Source organism: Nerophis ophidion, linkage group LG06, assembly GCF_033978795.1.
Source record: "Nerophis ophidion isolate RoL-2023_Sa linkage group LG06, RoL_Noph_v1.0, whole genome shotgun sequence".
In the NCBI taxonomy this organism is placed as follows: Eukaryota; Metazoa; Chordata; class Actinopteri; order Syngnathiformes; family Syngnathidae; genus Nerophis; species Nerophis ophidion.
Genome location: NC_084616.1, coordinates 37,836,541 through 37,855,847, shown reverse-complemented (window position 1 = coordinate 37,855,847; position 19,307 = coordinate 37,836,541). Strand labels below are relative to the sequence as shown.

Here is a 19,307-nt window from a genome sequence, read left to right as displayed (position 1 = left end):
GACAACCACCCCGCACACGCGCTGCCACAAACATCAAAATCCGCCAGCCCCCGAAACTGGACCCAGCAGCAATGGGCGCCCTCACCACAAACAACGGCTGCAATACCCCTGACAACCAGCACTGCTCGATCAAATCAAAGCGAACGACAACCACACGCCAACAGGACTACCGTCAGTTCACTAGTTAGCCCAAATGCCAAAACACAAACAAGAGACATCAATACCACCCCCACTAAAAGACTCCACTCCCCAATCCAAACCCACACAAACACACTTCCGCCCAAACAACTGAGAAACAGCCCCCACATCAACAAGATGGTTACGCTGCCCCGCATCAAGCCACCGACACAGACCCCACAGCGCAAGGCCGGAACAGACGGGCACAAACCCCGCCCAACAAGACGGCACACAAATCGGAAGTGAAGACAACCGACCACCTAATCACCTACCATTAAAAAAAAAAAAAAAAATTAAATTGAATTCAAAAATTTTTAAAACCTCACATCCTCAGCAAAGTCTCTGCATGGGAATGGCCGGCCACCAGACCACAGTCCCTGGAGTATGCGTCTGCCGAAGAGGCAATGAGGGGCGAGCCCACCCCCGATCCCCTGCTCACTTGATGTGGGAGTGAATAAAGTCCTCAGAGTGTCTACTGTGTAGTTAAAATTAGGGACATCAACCATTCTGTGTCCCTACCATGCCGAGCCCTCCAAACCCTAAGTGTCCCGCAGGACAATCCTATGAAGTTCTATGTGTGTGTGCTATAAGTAGGAGGAGCAAATTTATTCAGCGCATGGCCAGCAATGACGGCCCCTAACCACTCCAACCCAACACAGCAGCGCCTACCACGGGAAGCATCACAGCAACCACCCTCGCCCATCCACAGTACAAACACTTGCGGCCACCGAAACAAAAGCGCGACCGACCCTGCAACAACGCACACACCTGGCTACCACCAAGGCCGTCAAGACCATCCAAAACCCAGCCCATCAAGCCATTGTACATCCACGCTGGCCAACCAAACACTAACGGACCGCGGACCACACACAGCACCACAGCTGCAGACCCCGCTGGGGACCGCCACCAAAAGGCAGACAGCACGCAGCCACCCCTGGATGAAGTGCGCAGCAGTCACCCAGGCCAATCCACCACTAGTCCGACCGCCACCCCAAGCATGACCATGGATACCACTTACGTCCACTTCACCAACCCCTCTCAAAAAACAAACAAAAAACAAACAACAAAAAAATAGCGCCACCAAACCTCACAATTCATCTCGCACGTTCAGGCCCCCCCGCCCACAAAGCTTTGTGACGCCGAGAGTATATCCCAGCTTTAACACGTTCTATAGCTAAAGCAAACCTTTCTGATCCTTGTGAAGGGTTACAGAGGAGTTTCAAGGCAGACTTTGAGAGACTCATAATCCACGGCAAAATGTCAAAACAGCCTGGTAGAACAAAAGTCACAAAGGCAGCAAGAAATTTTTTCTGAGAATGTCTCGCAAACATTTTATTTATAAACAGAAGTGTGATACAAGGCTCGCCAATTTGTTTAAAAATTGCAGTTTCAAAAGATTGCACTGAGCTACTAGCTACTTTGTTAAAAATTATTTGCTGCTACAGTGGATCTCACTTTATGTGTCCACTATTGACCACGCAAGCTCTTTTTTTCTCCAACATTCACAATCTGGGGGTGGGGGTGTTAAGTGCAATAAACCTGTGTTATTTTGCTAACTATTTTTTCCTTTCTAGTTTATGATTGAACAGCAGACTGACGCCAGGGAGATAAAGCTCAGATGTATAGCTGGACGCGCTCTCTCTTTCTTGCTTGCTCACTCTGGACAATCGCCATTTGCCAACACAATTGATCACCGCACACCGATGTATACTGCCAGGAATCGCTGTAATAGCGACTATATAATTTGTATTATGAATCTTCTGTTATATCTTGTGTTAAATAAACTGTTCAATAAGTCAATAACATGTACTGTAAGTCCATAGCTTGCATTATTTGTTACAAGTCCGTCTTAGACTAGACAGTGGCACGGAAACTGTAACATTGTGTATGTTTGGTATAGTGTTAGATCTTGCATTAGTTCACGGCTGAGGCCAGGGATCTTGGGATCCAAAAGGATGGTGATCGTTGAGATTGGGCCCACCTCTGTCTCTGTCTGTGCCTCACTGCCCGTGGCCAGTACTCATAGCACCTCTGCCAGATTGACTCAGGATACACTAGAAAACGTCTATCACAGTAACGACATTGATTTTAGGTAAAATCACTAGGACTTGTATGTATTGTGACATAAATGTATTTTTTATTTGAGTGAACACTATATGAGAAACATCTTTAAGAGTAAGAATGTGTGCCTTTAATGGTTCTATTAATAATATTAATTAGGGTTTAATTAAAAAAAAATCTTCCAGAAGTAGCACAGCACCCTTGTATTTATTACTGTTAATGTGGGTCTATAGAACTAAATTAAAAATGATGAGAGCGGATATAAAAATTTCACAAAAACTATGACAGTGTGACTATTGTATGTCTACGTGGAGAATAGTGGTCCAGTGGAGGCGGCAGTGAAAACAGGGCCTGTGTAAAGCCCTGGTCCATCAACAGGAACCTGGCGAATGAAGAAACAACAGTTTTAGATGAAGTAGCACACCTTTACACAAAAGTACATACAAACAGTTTGACATGGGTCAGCACTTTGAAGGTTACTGAGATGATCCATCTATCTCATTCACATCAATTAAAGCGAATACTGTAGGGCCATCAGATCACAGCCCAAACAAGGCAAAGTTGAATAAAAGTTTTACAAGTTTTTTTGTTGGACAAAATATGGAAGGAAAGATCCCAGAACCTGTTTCCCTTGAGGACTTCAATGATGCCACTTTAAGAAATGCCAACTCGATGTTTGCACTGACGTGACAGAAGAAATAATCAAAATTGTGACTAAATGTGAATCCAACACCTCAACTAATTGTAACTGCTTTTATATGGAAAAGATAAAAATTGGATTAAGGGCAACCATTGACGTATATCAGCAAACTATCAAATCAAACTTAAATTCTCAAAACAAAATTAAAGTGGCAACATTTTGAACCTAACTATAAGACTGGAGACAAACAAACAGTAAACAAACTAAAGACTTCCTCACTTCTACAAAAGCTTATAACTCAACTTTGATGACATTAATTGAAATTACTGAATAAATAACCAACACAATCTATTGTAAAAAGTGTGTAGCTGCATGGTTTCAATTGCTTTATCCCTATATAAACATTTGTAAAGTTACAAAAGACTTAAAGGTAATACTATTTTCAGACAAAAGAACGACATTGAGTTCAGGAGAAAACACAGAAGCTAATAGAAAAAAATTATAAACTAAAGATCATTTGACAAAAACAGACTATGCTATGCACAGTTATGCACAAGCCAACCATAACCTGCGACACAAGAATGTACAAATATTCTTCTCAACAAAATAGGAGAAATAATAACCTTCTGGAAAACTTTAACTGAAAACATTTGTATGCACATACAACACATTCAAACCTGTAGTATATCAGTATGTGGAATTAAATTATAGAATGGATTAAACAAAGAAGTTCAAAAATGTACTCATTTGATTTAGTTTAAGAAATGTTTCAAACTCAATGTGTTTACAAAGTACCAGGAGAAAAATCCCGAGAAAAATCTTGAACCGCATTAAAAAATGACAATTTTATTAATCTCATTATGGGGTTCACAATTTATTAATTCCAACTACAAATCCACTGGGATTATCCCGCAACAAATCCACTCGGATCAAGGAGCAAATTGTTTTTGAAGATAGCTGGAGTGAAAAAGTCGAGAACATCTTATCATCCCATGAGCAATGGCCACACAGAGAGGTTCAACAGAACTTTAGGGAACATGATCAGATCCCTACGCCACAGAGAAAAGCAAAGATGGCCTCAGATGCTGCAAACGTTGACCTATGCTTACAATTGAACAGCTCAGAAGTTAACAGGGTAAATGGTAAATGGGTTAAACTTGTATAGCGCTTTTCTACCTTCTAGGTACTCAAAGCGCTTTGACACTATTTCCACATTCACCCATTCACACACACATTCACACACTGATGGCAGGAGCTTCCATGCGAGGCCCTAACCAGGATCCATCAGTAGCAAGGGTCAAGTGTCTTGCTCAAGGACACAACGGACGTGACGAGGTTGGTAGAAGGTGGGGATCATACCAGAAACCCTCAGGTTGCTGGCACAGCCACTCTCCCAACCGCGCCACGCCGTTCCCCAGGGTATGCTTCTTTTTTCCTAATTTATGGACTGATTCCTGAACTACATCATGTTTCACACCCTGGAAAAAGACAATGACATCATAGACTATAACTGCTACATTAAGTGCATGAGGAATGATCTCAAGGAAGTCCTCACCCCAACCAATGCTGAATCCAGCCAGCGACATCAAGCAAACCTGTACAGACATGGGTTCAGACATTGAGGAGGGAGATTGGGTTCTCTTAGCAAACCGATGGAGATGTGGTCGCAGGAAATTAACTGACAGGTGGGAGGCCACCCTCTACACTCTGGTCTCCAAAGATTTAAGGTGCCACGCTTACTGGATCGCACAACACGACACACGGCAGCATAAAATAGTCCACAGAAACCTGATTTTGCAGGCCAACTTTCTGCCAGTTGAGGTTTAGCGTGGCAGTTTGTCCTACCTGTACAGTGACTCTAAGTAAAAGCTTGGAAATCAAATGATTGATAACAGTGACTTGGTTCCTTCAGCTGGGTTGAATCAATACGAACGCACTGCCAGCAGGGAAGCTGAGACCATTCTCTCACTAGTTCCCACAGCAATTAAAGACACACCTGCTGATCGTCCTCAAATTGCCCCTGAAAACACTGAACCAGAATTCCTTCAGCCCACATTCTGGTGTCAGTGTTAGTGTTTGCATAAGCACCAAGCCAGACAGTTCAGTCGTCATATTAGGACCATATTTGGTCGGATGGTCAACGTTTACTTATATAGCCCTAAATCACTAGTGTCTCAACATAACACAAATAAACACAAAGGCAAGCAATAGGGTCAGTGAGTTTGCCAGGACTTTTTTGCATAAGCTACGCCTAGCCCCTCATTGTAATACTAGTACCGTTTTCACTTTCGTTCAACTTTAAATAATGTTTAGGTTGGCTTCTTATGAGATTGTGTATATGGTACTTTCTATAGAAAAGTGGATATTTGAAGTCTGGGAAACGTGTTGTACAGATGTTAATTTGTGTAATTTTTAAAAAAGCTTTTTTTTTGACACTGAATTCATTGAACCGAATGTTTTGTGTTTGAATTTTGTAAACTGAATTGTTTTACATCAAATTATGCTGACAATTTCGTTTGAAAAAAAATTCAATGTTTTAAAATCCAGTAAATACAAATTCAGTGTATAAAACTTTTAAAAATGTTTTTCAATGAAATTGTCAGCATAATTTGATGTAAAAAAATAAATTCGAACATAAAACATTCAGTTATATAATTTCTGTGTAAAAAAAAAAGCTTTCGAAACAAAGACGCAAATTCTATGAATATTTGTACTTGTGCTAGTTTTACTTGTCACACTTATGAAATTCTAACTCAACTTAGCGCAGTTTTGAGCGGTACAGAGGGGAGTATGTAGCTGAGTGAAAAAGTGCTTTTCAAAACGTGATTTTTTTGTTTGTGTGTGAACTTGCTCAAAGCCTTGCTTATTTTTGGGCAAAAATATGCATGTGAATATTTTGGTTCCATCCAGTTGTAGCAAGGGGTTGCTCGACCCACCACCAACAACAGTGATAGAAACGAAGCCCCAATGAACTGTATCAAGCCATCAATGAACAACTAACAGCACATCCACATGGTTTCACCATCCTTGCCGGAGATTTTAATCATACTCATCATTCAATAATGGTAGACTGTGCTGCCGAAGTTTCACCAGCATGTAAACTTCCCAACAAGGGGAGGTAACACTTTGGATCTGGTCTAAACCGCACAAAAAAGTGCGTACAAAGCTACTTCACTGTTATGCTAATGCCAACATGCAGACAAACAGTGAAAGCCACCAAACCAGTTCTGAAGCAGATTAGAGTGTTGTCAGAGGGAGCCTTCTCAGCTCTTCAAGACTGCATTGACACCATAGACTGGGGGATGTTCAAAAAGGCAGCCACTTACAACAACAACACAGACATTAAGGAGTACAAGAACACTGTGACCTCCCACATAACCAAGTGCGTTGATGTGACCCACACCAAGAACATTGTGATTCGGGCAAACCAGAAACCATGGTTGACGGGGGACGTCCACAGGCTATTAAGGGCCAGAGACAAGGGCTTCAGAACGGCGGACAAATCTAGCTTGAGAACAGCAAGAGCCAATCTGTCCTGAGTCATCAGAAAAGCAAACCGGAATCACACAGAAAAGATAACTTCCTACTTCAACGACAGCAAGATATCTCGGACAACAAGCCCGCACCACAGAGCTGCGACAGTGACACCTCTGCTCAACAACCTAAACAGCATCTTTGCAAGTTTCGATGCAAAAAACAATACTCGCCCACAGAAAACCCCAACACCTCACCATTGCCAGACTCTGTGCCTGTCCGCCATCAGCATGATGAGGATATTTTCACATCAACGCTCTGAAAACAACAGGTCCAGAAAACATCCCTGGTCGTGTGCTGAAAGACAAAAGACTGCGCAGAGAAACTGAAAGATGTCTTCACGGACATCTTTAACACCTTCTTGAAGCAAGCCATTGTACCATCATGTTTCAAAGCTGCCACCATTATACCTGTGCCAAAGACATCATCCTCATCCTGCTAAAACGACTACCGTCCTGTGGCACTGACACCCATCATCATGAACAGCTTCAAATGGCTAGTCATGTCACTCATCGAATCCATCCTCCCCCCCATTTTGGACGTCTTCCAGTTTGTGTACAGGATGAAACAATCCACAGAGGATGCAATTTGTACTTCTTCCACACAGCCCTCACCCACCCGGAACAGAAAGACACATGAATGAATGCTGTTCATAGATATCAGATTCAATACCATAATACCACAACAGCTCAACTGCAAACTGGACAGGAAGCACCCACCTCTGCAACTGGCTGCTCGACTTCCTCAGTAAGAGGCCACAGGCAGAACGTGTTGGGAACAACACCTTCAGCACCATCACCTTGAGTACGGGGCCCCACAAGGCTGCATGCTCAGTCCTCTGCTCTTCACCGACTGACACACGACTGCACACCGACTTAAAGCACCAATCCCCTCAAAGTTTGCGGACTATACAACTCTGGTGGGTCACGTCACCAAGGGCGACGAAATACACTACAGGAAAGAGGTGGATCTTCTGAACACGCGGTGCAGAAAGAACAACCTACTGGTAAATGTCAGCAAGACAAAATGGACTGTTAACTTCCAGAGAGTTCACACCCATCACCCACCACTAACTATCGACGGTGCTGCTGTGGAGAGAGAGAGCAGCACCAAATTCCTCGGGGTGAACATCAGTGAAGACCTGTCATTGACCACAAACACCACATCAATGGCAAATAAGGCACAGCAGCGCCCCTATTTCCTGCGGAAACTCAAGAGGGCGAGCGCAGTGGGCAAGTACTCCACCACCCAACCTGACGACATTCTCCAGAAGCACCATTGAGAGCATCGTAATCAGCTGCATCACTGTGTGGAGCATGCGCTGCACTGAGTACGACAGAAAAGCCCTGCAGCGGATAGTGAATACAACTGGGAAAATCACTGGTGCCCACTCCCAAAGACTTGTACACCACCCACCTCACCCGAAAAGCGCTCACAATCGTGGGTGATCCAAGCTACCCTCTAAACTGTTAAGCCTCTTGCCCTCTGAAAAGAGGTACAGTAGCCTAAGATGCCACACCACTAGACTCAACAACAGCTTTGTCTACAAGGCTGTAAGGCTGCTGAATGCTCTCCCCTCTCCGCCCTCTGCCCCACCCACAGGGCGTCAGGGCGTTAAAAATCTACCTTTCCAAAAGACATCCTGAAACTCTGAAATGACTATGTAAATTGCACATATGGACCAGCTGCTATCAACCGTTTTTTTTTGCACTAAAAAGTTATGATATTCACACATCCTTAGCTGTTAAGTTTCACTGACACCATCTGTTGAAAAATCAAATTTTTTACATCCATATCATAAATATATTTTGCAAGATCTAAGAGCATTATGCCACCATCGGCACTTTTATTATTACTGTTGTTTTTATCACTGCATTGTTTTGTTGCTACTATAGCAGTTAGATAAACTTATGCTGTGTCACTTTACCAATTGTGTCTTGCCACTTTACTATTTCTGTCTTGTCTTTGTTTGGTCTCGTCTACGCATGGGATCGTGTGAAACACAATTTTGATTCATTATGTCTTGTATACGTGAAGAATTGACAATCAAGCTGACTTTGACTTTGATTGTAACCCACTTAGAATTATTCTTTTTGTTGAGAAAGAGGTTGTAGGGACATGATTTAAACTTTAACAATTGCTTTTTCTATACAATTGTGTGTCTGTATTGTACTGTAAATATGTAGTATTAATATATACATGCTTTATCTGTACTGTAAGGTTAAAATTTGAATGACAATAAAAAGGAAAACAAAGTCTATTTAACTCCTAAGTCTATTTAACAAGCTCTTGTTCTTGTTATTCAAAAGCCATACCATTGGCATGTGCAGTGATTTTTTTCCAGCTGGAGGATTGATGTAGTGCACCATCTTCACTTCAGCCACTATGTTTTTTAAAAATATATTCTATACTTTTATGTGTACAATAACACGTAAACAAAACAAGTTTTGATCGACAGTGGTCATCATTAACGTTTCAACTCTTAATACCCTGCAGCCAACCTTACATTGGCTACGTGACCTTTTTACTGGGGGGCTGCATTGTGTCCTGAATTTGATGGCTGTCCATTTAGCAAAGGCATATGTTTAACTTAACAGTGATAGTTTTGTTGACAACATTGAATCACTAAACTTTGCCAGTGTAGCATTCTCCTCTGCTTCTTGTTCAATGCAGCTGGAATTCAAGTGACAAGCAGCAGCCGTCACTGCTAGCTGAGGACGATGACTGGTGCTTGCTTTCACTTCAGAGTCTCCAAAACGTCTCCAATATCAACAGGATAATTCATTAGATTTGTCGCTCCTAAGTGTTTACGAAAGAAGTCGCCAAGAGGATTGTCTGCGCCATCCTCGAATATGTGTTTCGCTTTAAGATGGTATTTTAATCTTGATGTGCGCCAATGACAAAAACGTTTGTTGCTGCAAGACCAACAAGTTGCCTTAGTTTTTACCTTAGTTCTGTTTTGAAGCGAAATTGACCGCCTCTCATCAAGATCACAGACTGTAACAAATGCGCGTGCCTTCCAGGTTAAGCTTTAACCCACAATTGATTAATCATCATTCATATTTGATAACACAAGAATGTCAGGGTTTCCTGCAGCGCTTTGTTGTTAAGGCGACCGACTTAACAACAAAGGGCCACCGCCTAAACTAAAGTCTTAACAAGCTGCTCCGCTTAGTTCTGCCTCTGTCTCTGTCAGTACGACTTTGCGCATGGCCCCACCCACAGAACCACCTGATTGTTGTTTTTTTTTTAAATCAAAGTAATCACACTGGGACGCTAGGGTCTCATGATAGCAAACATTGTGATTCAAGATGCAGAAGGTAGCAGGAGACAGCGTGCAGGTATATATTTAATACAAACAAAGACAAAAACACTAAGGCACATGCCTTCCAGGCTGTTATCGACGCAAAGTTCAAAAGCCAGCATCTTTGATGGTTTGGGGGTGCATTAATGCCCAAGGCATGGGTAACTGACACATCTGTGAATGCACCATTAATGCTGAAAGTTACATTCAGGTTTTAGAACAACATATGCTGCCATCTAAGCGCCATCTTTTTCATGGACGCCCCTTCTTATTTTAGCAAGACAATGCCTAGCCACATTCAGCACTTGTTACAACAGCGTGGCTTTGTAAAAAAAGAGTGCGGGTACTTTCCTGCCCCGCCTGCATTACAGAACTGTCTACCATCCAAAATGTGTGGCGCATTATGAAGCTTAAAATACAACAGCAGAGACCCCGGACTGTTGAACGACTGAAACTCTACATAAAACAAGAATGGGAAATAATTCCACTTTCAAAGCTTAAACAATTCGTTGAACGTTCAGTTCCCAAACGTTTATTGAGTGTTGTTAAAAGAAAAGGTGACGTAACACAGGGGTGAAAATGCCCTTTCCCAATTAATTCGGCACGTGTTGCAGCCATGAAAATCTAAGTTAATTATCCATCCATCCATTCGCTTTCTACCGCTTATTCCCTTTTGGGGTCGCGGGGGGCGCTGGCGCCTATCTCAGCTACAATCGGGCAGAAGGCGGGATACACCCTGGACAAGTCGCCACCTCATCGCAGGGTCAACACAGATAGACAGACTACATTCACACTCACATTCACACACTAGGGCCAATTTAGTGTTGCCAATCAACTAATCCCCAGGTGCATGTCTTTGGAGGTGGGAGGAAGCCGGAGTACCCGGAGGGAACCCACGCATTCACGGGGAGAACATGCAAACTCCACACAGAAAGATCCTGAGCCTAAATTTGAACCCAGGACTGCAGGACCTTCGTATTGTGAGGCAGATGCACTTACCCCTCTGTCACCGTGAAGCCCTAAGTTAATTATTATTTGCAAAACAAAAATAAAGTTTATGAGTTTGAACATCAAATATCTTGTCTTAGTAGTGCATTCAATTGAATATGGGTGGAAAAGGATTTGCAAATCATTGTATTATGTTTATATTTACATCTAACACAATTTCCCAACTCATATGGAAACGGAGTTTGTAGCTGTATGTAAGTGTATGATTGGAAAAACAGGGTGGATAAACAGTAACAATAGAAATAAAAATTGAGAAAAGCTATTTTTTCCACAAGACACGTTTGTGTCCTTGGAACTCTTGTTTTTCCCCATTTCTATTGGGTTTTATTAGGTAATTTGTCGGTGAAGAATGTGCTATTGTCCGTATCTCTTTCCCTCCCCTCATGCACAAAAACACTTAAGAAATTTAAGACGTTCATGAGTTGTGGAGTTTGCAAGTTCTCGCTGTGACTGCGTGGGTTCCCTCCGGGTACTCCGGCTTCCTCCCACTTCCAAAGGCATGCACCTGGAGATAGGTTGAAAGGCAACACTAAATTGGCCCTAGTGTGTGAACATGATTGTGAATGTCGTCTGTCTAACTGTGTTGAGGTGGCAACTTGTCCAGGGTGTAAACCGCCTTCCACCTGAGTGCAGCTGAGATAGGCTACAGCACCCCTTGTGGTGCCGAAAGGAACAAGCGGTAGACAATGGATGGATGGATGAGTTGGTTGCAGTCAATAGTGTTTCTGACTGAAAAGAAAAGGTGGCGCTTGAGTTGTTGACACAGACCCACCCAAATCGTATATATATATAGTTTTATATATATATATATATATATATATATATATATATATATATATATATATCTATATATATATATATATATATAGATATATATATATATATATATATATATATATATATATATATATATATATATATGTAGGTGTGGGAAAAATCACAAGACTACTTCATCTCTACAGAACTGTTTCATGAGGGGTTCCCTCAATCATCAGGAGATTTTAATGGAAGCATTCACATACAATGGTATATATAGGGCACAGAGTGGGTGGGTAAAGGCAGGCGTAGGGTGTGGTGATTGGCTCATGTGTTACCTAGGAGATGTTTCCGTCTGTGGCGGCATGTTGAAATGATATCACTGCGCTTGTTGAGGGATGATAGATCTGGATGATATATAATAAACAGTTTCTCTTTCAAGCATAGGTTGCATCTTTTATTACCACTGTTGTAAGGTGTGCTGGATGCAAGAATTTGCCATGTTATTGAATATTCAACATTATTGTCTGTGAGGTTCCAAATGTGTTTGCTGAGTTCTGTAGAATTCCGCAAAGTCTGGTTTCTAAAGGAGGCGTTGTGATTATTCCATCTTGTTTTGAACGCTCCTTCGGTTGATCCTACGTACGTGTCGGATGTGTTAATGTCCTTGCGTATTACCTTTGCTTGGTAAACGACTGATGTCTGCAAGCGCCCTCCGTTGAGAGGGCAATCAGGTTTCTTGCGACAGTTACATTCCTTATTGGTTTCAGTCGTTTAGTCTGGGGGTAGGCAGTCCTTTTGCAATTGCTTTGTTGTGGTTTGAAATGATTTGTTGTATGTTATTCATACAGCTGTAGCTCAATTTAATGTTGTTCTTGTTGAATATTTTTCTTAGGGTGTTGCCTTTGGGGAAGTGTTTGTCGATCATAGTGAGGAACTTGCGGCCGATGTTGGTTGAGACGTTTTGGCTGAATGGCGGATTGTACCAGATGATGTTGTTTCGTTTTCTGCTCTTTTTTGGTTGGTTTCCTGGAGTGGGTTCATAGGTGAGGGTGAAGTTGTATCCGCTTTCATCAAGTGCTTTCTGGTACGGGGGGGTTGCTTGGTCGAATTCAGCTTTGCTAGATGACAGCATTGATAGCCTTTACCATTGTATGTGAATGCTTCCATTAAAATCTCCTGATGATTGAGGGAACCCCTCATGAAACAGTTCTGTAGAGATGAAGTAGTCTTGTGATTTTTCCCACACCTACATATTGCGCTCTACCACGGTATCGAGCACTATTCTCTGGATAATCCAATCAAGACATATATATATATATATATATATATATATATATATATATATATATATATATATATATATATATATATATATATATATATATATATATATCTATCTATGTAGGTGTGGGAAAAATCACAAGACTACTTCATCTCTACAGAACTGTTTCATGAGGGGTTCCCTCAATCATCAGGATATTTTAATATCATGAGGGGTTCCCTCAATCATCAGGATATTTTAATATCCTGATGATTGAGGGAACCCCTCATGAAACAGTTCTGTAGAGATGAAGTAGTCTTGTGATTTTTTCCCACACCTACATATTGCGCTCTACCACGGTATCGAGCACTATTCTCTGGATAATCCAATTAAGACATATATATATATCTATATATAGATATATATATATATCTATCTCTATATATATATATATACATATATATATATACCTATATATACATATATATATATATATATATCTATATATATATATATATATATATATATATATATATATATACATATATATATATCAGGGCTGTCAACGATAACATGTTAACTCATGTTTTCAATAAATAAATGAATGCGTTATTATATATGAATGAAGATGAATCCCATCCAGTTTAAGGCTTATCTCAGAAGACACAATCAAGGTTAGACTGCATATTATTGAGATGAGAGTTCCCTCAATCATCAGGATATTTTAATATCCTGATGATTGAGGGAACCCCTCATGAAACAGTTCTGTAGAGATGAAGTAGTCTTGTGATTTTTTCCCACACCTACATATTGCGCTCTACCACGGTATCGAGCACTATTCTCTGGATAATCCAATTAAGACATATATATATATCTATATATCTATATATAGATATATATATATATATCTATCTCTCTATATATATACATGAATGCGTTATTATATATGAATGAAGATGAATCCCATCCAGTTTAAGGCTTATCTCAGAAGACACAATCAAGGTTAGACTGCATATTATTGAGATGAGAGTTCCCTCAATCATCAGGATATTTTAATATCCTGATGATTGAGGGAACCCCTCATGAAACAGTTCTGTAGAGATGAAGTAGTCTTGTGATTTTTTCCCACACCTACATATTGCGCTCTACCACGGTATCGAGCACTATTCTCTGGATAATCCAATTAAGACATATATATATATCTATATATCTATATATAGATATATATATATATCTATCTCTCTATATATATACATATATATATATACCTATATATCTATATATATATATATATATATCTATATATATATATCTATATCTATATAGATATAGATATATATATACATATATATATATCAGGGCTGTCAACGATAACATGTTAACTCATGTTTTCAATAAATAAATGAATGCGTTATTATATATGAATGAAGATGAATCCCATCCAGTTTAAGGCTTATCTCAGAAGACACAATCAAGGTTAGACTGCATATTATTGAGATGAGAGTTGGCCGATTTCGCTTCTAAACAGAAAATTAAATACACCTGAGGTAACTGGATTGGAACAATCTCCCTGCTTCTTTAAAGTCCATCACAAAATTGAAACAAACTTGTTGGTATTGCAGCGAGAAACTTTCTTATTATCGGCACACATCAAGTTTCAAATACCATCCAAAAGAAAAACACAAACTTTAGGATGGTGTTGCTAGGATGAATGCTACATCGACAACAAGCAGAGGATGACAAACTACGCTGGCAAAGTTTACTGTGTAAATGTTGTCAACAAAATTACCACAGATAAATTGGACAGAGCGCATGCAAACCACTTAACATCTGTGAAGATTAAGTGTAGCACGGTTGGTAGAGCGGCCGTGCCAGCAATCTGAGGGTTCTAGGTTTGATTCCCGCTTCTGCCATCCTAGTTACAGCTGTTGTGTCCTTGGACAAGACACTTCACCCACTTGCTCCCAGTGCCACCCACACTGGTTTAAAAATGTAATTTAGATCATGGGTTTCACTATGTAAAGCGCTTTAAGTCACTAGAGAAAAGTGCTTTATGAATATAATTTACAAATATAATTCACATCACCACAGCTGATCTGTTGTACAATACCTTGGAGAGGCAAAATTACAAAAAGGATCAAACAACTATACAACACAAATAATAGCATCAAGTTGCAACTACTGGCTGAATGCAAGTTGATTTTGCTTACTGGAGAACATTGGACCTGAGTAAGTAATCACACCGAGCTGAAGTCACATTGTACAAAAAAAGACCTTAGCATTGTCATAGGGTTTCTGCGCGGCATTAGAAAATCACTTTAAGTGTGGAAAACGCTGCTCAGGTCTGTACGTCTGCTGATGACAAGATCCAGCTGGTGCCAGTGATTAGACCGGGAGTGTCTTTGCGGTGTTGTTTGCCCCTGAAGTAGGTGTTTGTCACACACAGGCTGTAGTAGGAACACAGTTCAAGAAGCCATTGTCCATACACCCTGGTGGCCTGAGATAGGAGGGCCAGATGTTGCAGTCTGCTCCCACACTAAAATTAAAGTAATTCAAGAAACATGAGATATAGTCCTTCAGCGCTTGAGATCTTGAATACTGCCACATCCAGTGCCTCGTAGAAGCCGTCTATGGCCGTCGGGTTGGTGCAAAGATGCTGAGGAGGTTGACATAGTTTGCTGCTGTTACGAAACGGAGAGCAAGCATTCTCTCTGGTCCACCAGTTGGTGGTTCTATAATTGTAGTCAATGAGTCCTTCACAACAAAGCCAAAACCATGCCTTCTTGGGTCTTCCTGTGATAAGTGGCCATTAAGGTGGAGCCATTGTCAGTCATGTCTCCTACAGGCAGGTAATGTCAATGTTCAGTCTTAACTGTTCCTGCGATCTTTCGGGTGTCGTCAATCCTTTAATTACCATGGTCCGAATGTTCCATCGTGCTGGTCAAAGATCTGTAGTCTTTGTGTTTCTTTATTTTGCCTGGTGCGATATTTACAGCTTTCTTGTCAAGATAATAGATCTCCAAGCTTTACGCACCCTTAAGAGCAAGGGTGCCCATTAGGTCAATCGCGAGCGACCCATTGATCGCCGTGGGTGTGTCGATCAATCACAAGGCTTTAGAAAAAAAAAAAGTACAGCTAAAAATGACCGATTATCAATCTTCAGTATGACTTCCCTTTCATCACTTGATTGAGATACCTGGTACCCGAGGATCATGTGAGATGATGCTGGTTGCTACGTGTTCAGTATGAAGAAAAAAAAAGAATGATCGGAAGAAGCTGGACAAATATGAAACTCAAAACCAACCACTTTTGTGTGAGGAGGACCTTTTCCTGTTTGATTCCAATCAATGATGCAAGTCATCCGAGTAAGGTAATGCACCAACCTACAGTCGTGGTCAAAAGCTTAGATATACTTGAGAAGGACATAATGTCATGACTCAATCAATCAATCAATGTTTACTTATATAGCCCTAAATCACTAGTGTCTCAAAGGGCTGCAGAGACCACCACGACATCCTCGGTAGGCCCACATAAGGGCAAGGAAAACTCACACCCAGTGGGACATTGGTGACAATAATGACCCAGTGGGACGTCGGTGACAATGATGACTATGAGAACCTTAGAGAGGAGGAAAGCAATGGATGTCGAGCGGGTCTAACATGATACTGTGAAAGTTCAATCCACAATGGATACAACACAGTCGCGAGAGTCCAGTCCAAAGAGGATCCAAGACACAGCAGCGAGAGTCCCGTTCACAGCGGAGCCAGCAGGAAACCATCCCAAGCGGAGGCAGACCAGCAGCGCAGAGATGTCCCCAGCCGATACACAGGCGAACAGTACATGGCCACCGGATCGGACCGGACCCCCTCCACACGGGACAGTGGGACATAGAAGAAAAAGAAAAGAAACGGCAGATCAACTGGTCTAAAAAGGGAGTCTATTTAAAGGCTAGAGTATACAAATGAGTTTTAAGGTGAGACTTAAATGCTTCTACTGAGGTGGCATCGCGAACTGTTACCGGGAGGGTATTCCAGAGTACTGGAGCCCGAACGGAAAATGCTCTATAGCCCGCAGACTTTTTTTGGGCTTTGGGAATCACTAATAAGCCGGAGTCCTTTGAACGCAGATTTCTTGCCGGGACATATGGTACAATACAATCGGCAAGATAAGATGGAGCTAGACCGTGTAGTATTTTATACGTAAGTAGTAAAACCTTAAAGTCACATCTTAAGTGCACAGGAAGCCAGTGCAGGTGAGCCAGTACAGGCGTAATGTGATCAAACTTTCTTGTTCTTGTCAAAAGTCTAGCAGCCGCATTTTGTACCAACTGTAATCTTTTAATGCTAGACATGGGGAGACCCGAAAATAATACGTTACAGTAGTCGAGGCGAGACGTAACAAACGCATGGATAATGATCTCAGCGTCTTTAGTGGACAGAATGGAGCGAATTTTAGCGATGTTACGGAGATGAAAGAAGGCCGTTTTAGTAACGCTTTTAATGTGTGCCTCAAAGGAGAGAGTTGGGTCGAAGATAATACCCAGATTCTTTACCGTGTCGCCTTGTATAATTGTTTGGTTGTCAAATGTTAGAGTTGTATTATTAAATAGAGTTCGGTGTCTAGCAGGACCGATAATCAGCATTTCCGTTTTTTTGGCGTTGAGTTGCAAAAAGTTAGCGGACATCCATTGTTTAATTTCATTAAGACACGCCTCCAGCTGACTACAATCCGGCGTGTTGGTCAGCTTTAGGGGCATGTAGAGTTGGGTGTCATCAGCATAACAGTGAAAGCTAACACCGTATTTGCGTATGATGTCACCTAGCGGCAGCATGTAGATGCTGAAGAGTGCAGGGCCAAGGACCGAACCCTGGGGAACTCCACACGTTACCTTAACGTAGTCCGAGGTCACATTGTTATGGGAGACACACTGCATCCTATCAGTAAGATAAGAGTTAAACCAAGACAGGGCTAAGTCTGACATACCAATTCGTGTTTTGATACGTTCTAATAAAATATTATGATCGACGGTATCGAAAGCAGCGCTAAGATCGAGGAGCAGCAACATAGATGACTGTCTTGAGTTTCCAATAATTTCTAAAACTCTTATTTTTTGTGATAGAGTGATTGGAGCACATACCTGTTTGTCACAAAAAACATTCATGAAGTTTGGTTATTTTATGATTTTATTATGGGTCTACCGAAAATTTGACCAAATATGCTGGGTCAAAAGTATACACACAGCAACAGACATGATCAATCTTGGTCATGTAGAAAAGTTACAATCAAATCAAATTAGCTTCATGGCATGGCCTCTTAACTCCATGTTAGTGATTATGATTGAAAAAACGAATCATTGACTTCAACAAGTCAGGAAAGTCACTTGGAGCCATTTCAAAGCAGCTTAAGGTCCCAAGAGCAACTGTGCAGACAATTGTTCGTAAGTGCATGGCACAGTTTTGTCACTGCCACGATCAGGAAGAAAAACGCCAGCTATCACCTGCTGCTGAGAGAAAATTGGTCAGGATGATCAAGAGTCAACCGATAACCACCAAAAAGCAGGTCTGCAATGAATTGGAAGCTGCTGGAACACAGGGGTCAGTGTCTGCAGTCAAGTATGTTTTGCATACCTTGACTGAGAGGCTACCATGAAAGAAGGAAGCCCTTGCTCCAGAAGCGACACCTTAAAGCTTGTCTAAAGTTTGCTGCTGATCACATGGACAAAGATAAGACCTTCTGAAGGAAAGTTTTGTGGTCAGATGAAACAAAAAAATAGCTGTTAGGCCACAATATCCAGCAACATGTTTGGAGGAGAAAAGGTGAGGCCTTTAATCCCAGGAACACCACACCTACCGTCAAGCATGGTGGTCGTAGTATTATGCTCTGGGTCTGTTTTACTGCCAATGGAACTGGTGCTTTATAGAGAGTAAATGGGACAATGAAAAAGGAGGATTACCTCCAAGCTTTTCAGGACAACCTAAAATCATCAGCCCGAAGGTTGGGTCTTGGGGGCAGTTGGGTGTTTCAACAGGACATTGACCCCAAACACACGTCAAAAGTGGTAAAGGAATGGCTAAATCAGGCTAGAATTAAGGTTTTAGAATTGCCTTCCTAAAGGCCTCACTAAACCCCATTGAGACCATGTGGACAATGGGGACGGCGTGGCGAAGTTGGTAGAGTGGCTGTGCCAGCAATCTGAGGGTTACTGGTTCAATCCCCACCTTCTACCATCCTAGTCACGTCCGTTGTGTCCTTGAGCAAGACACTTCCCCCCTTGCTCCTGATGGGTCCTTGTTAGCGCCTTGCATGGCAGCTCCCGCCATCAGTGTGTGAGTGTGTGTATGAATGGGTAAATGTGGAAATACTGTCAAAGCGCTTTGGGCTCCTTAAAAAGGGGTAGAAAAGCGCTATACAAGTACAACCATTTACCATTAACAATGCTGAAGAAACAAATCCATGTCAGAAAACCAACACATTTAGCTGAACTCCATCAATTTTGTCAAAAGGAGTGGTCAAAAATTCAACCAGAAGCGGGTGGATGGCTACCAAATGCGCCTTTTTGCAGT

The 19,307-nt window shown here is 41.5% G+C and overlaps 1 protein-coding gene across 3 annotated transcripts in view; it reads right to left on the bottom strand.

Moving 5' to 3' along the window:
- Nucleotides 1–1,481: 1,481 nt before the first annotated feature.
- The window catches only part of LOC133554655 (protein SON), a 128,698-nt gene continuing 110,872 nt past the window's right edge, over nucleotides 1,482–19,307 (bottom strand). For all 3 annotated transcript variants that reach the window (XM_061903639.1, XM_061903640.1, XM_061903641.1), the window contains exon 20: nucleotides 1,482–2,620. In XM_061903639.1, the coding sequence (XP_061759623.1) occupies nucleotides 2,543–2,620 (78 nt within the window). In that variant the 3' untranslated portion in view covers nucleotides 1,482–2,542. The remainder of the gene's footprint in view (nucleotides 2,621–19,307) is intronic.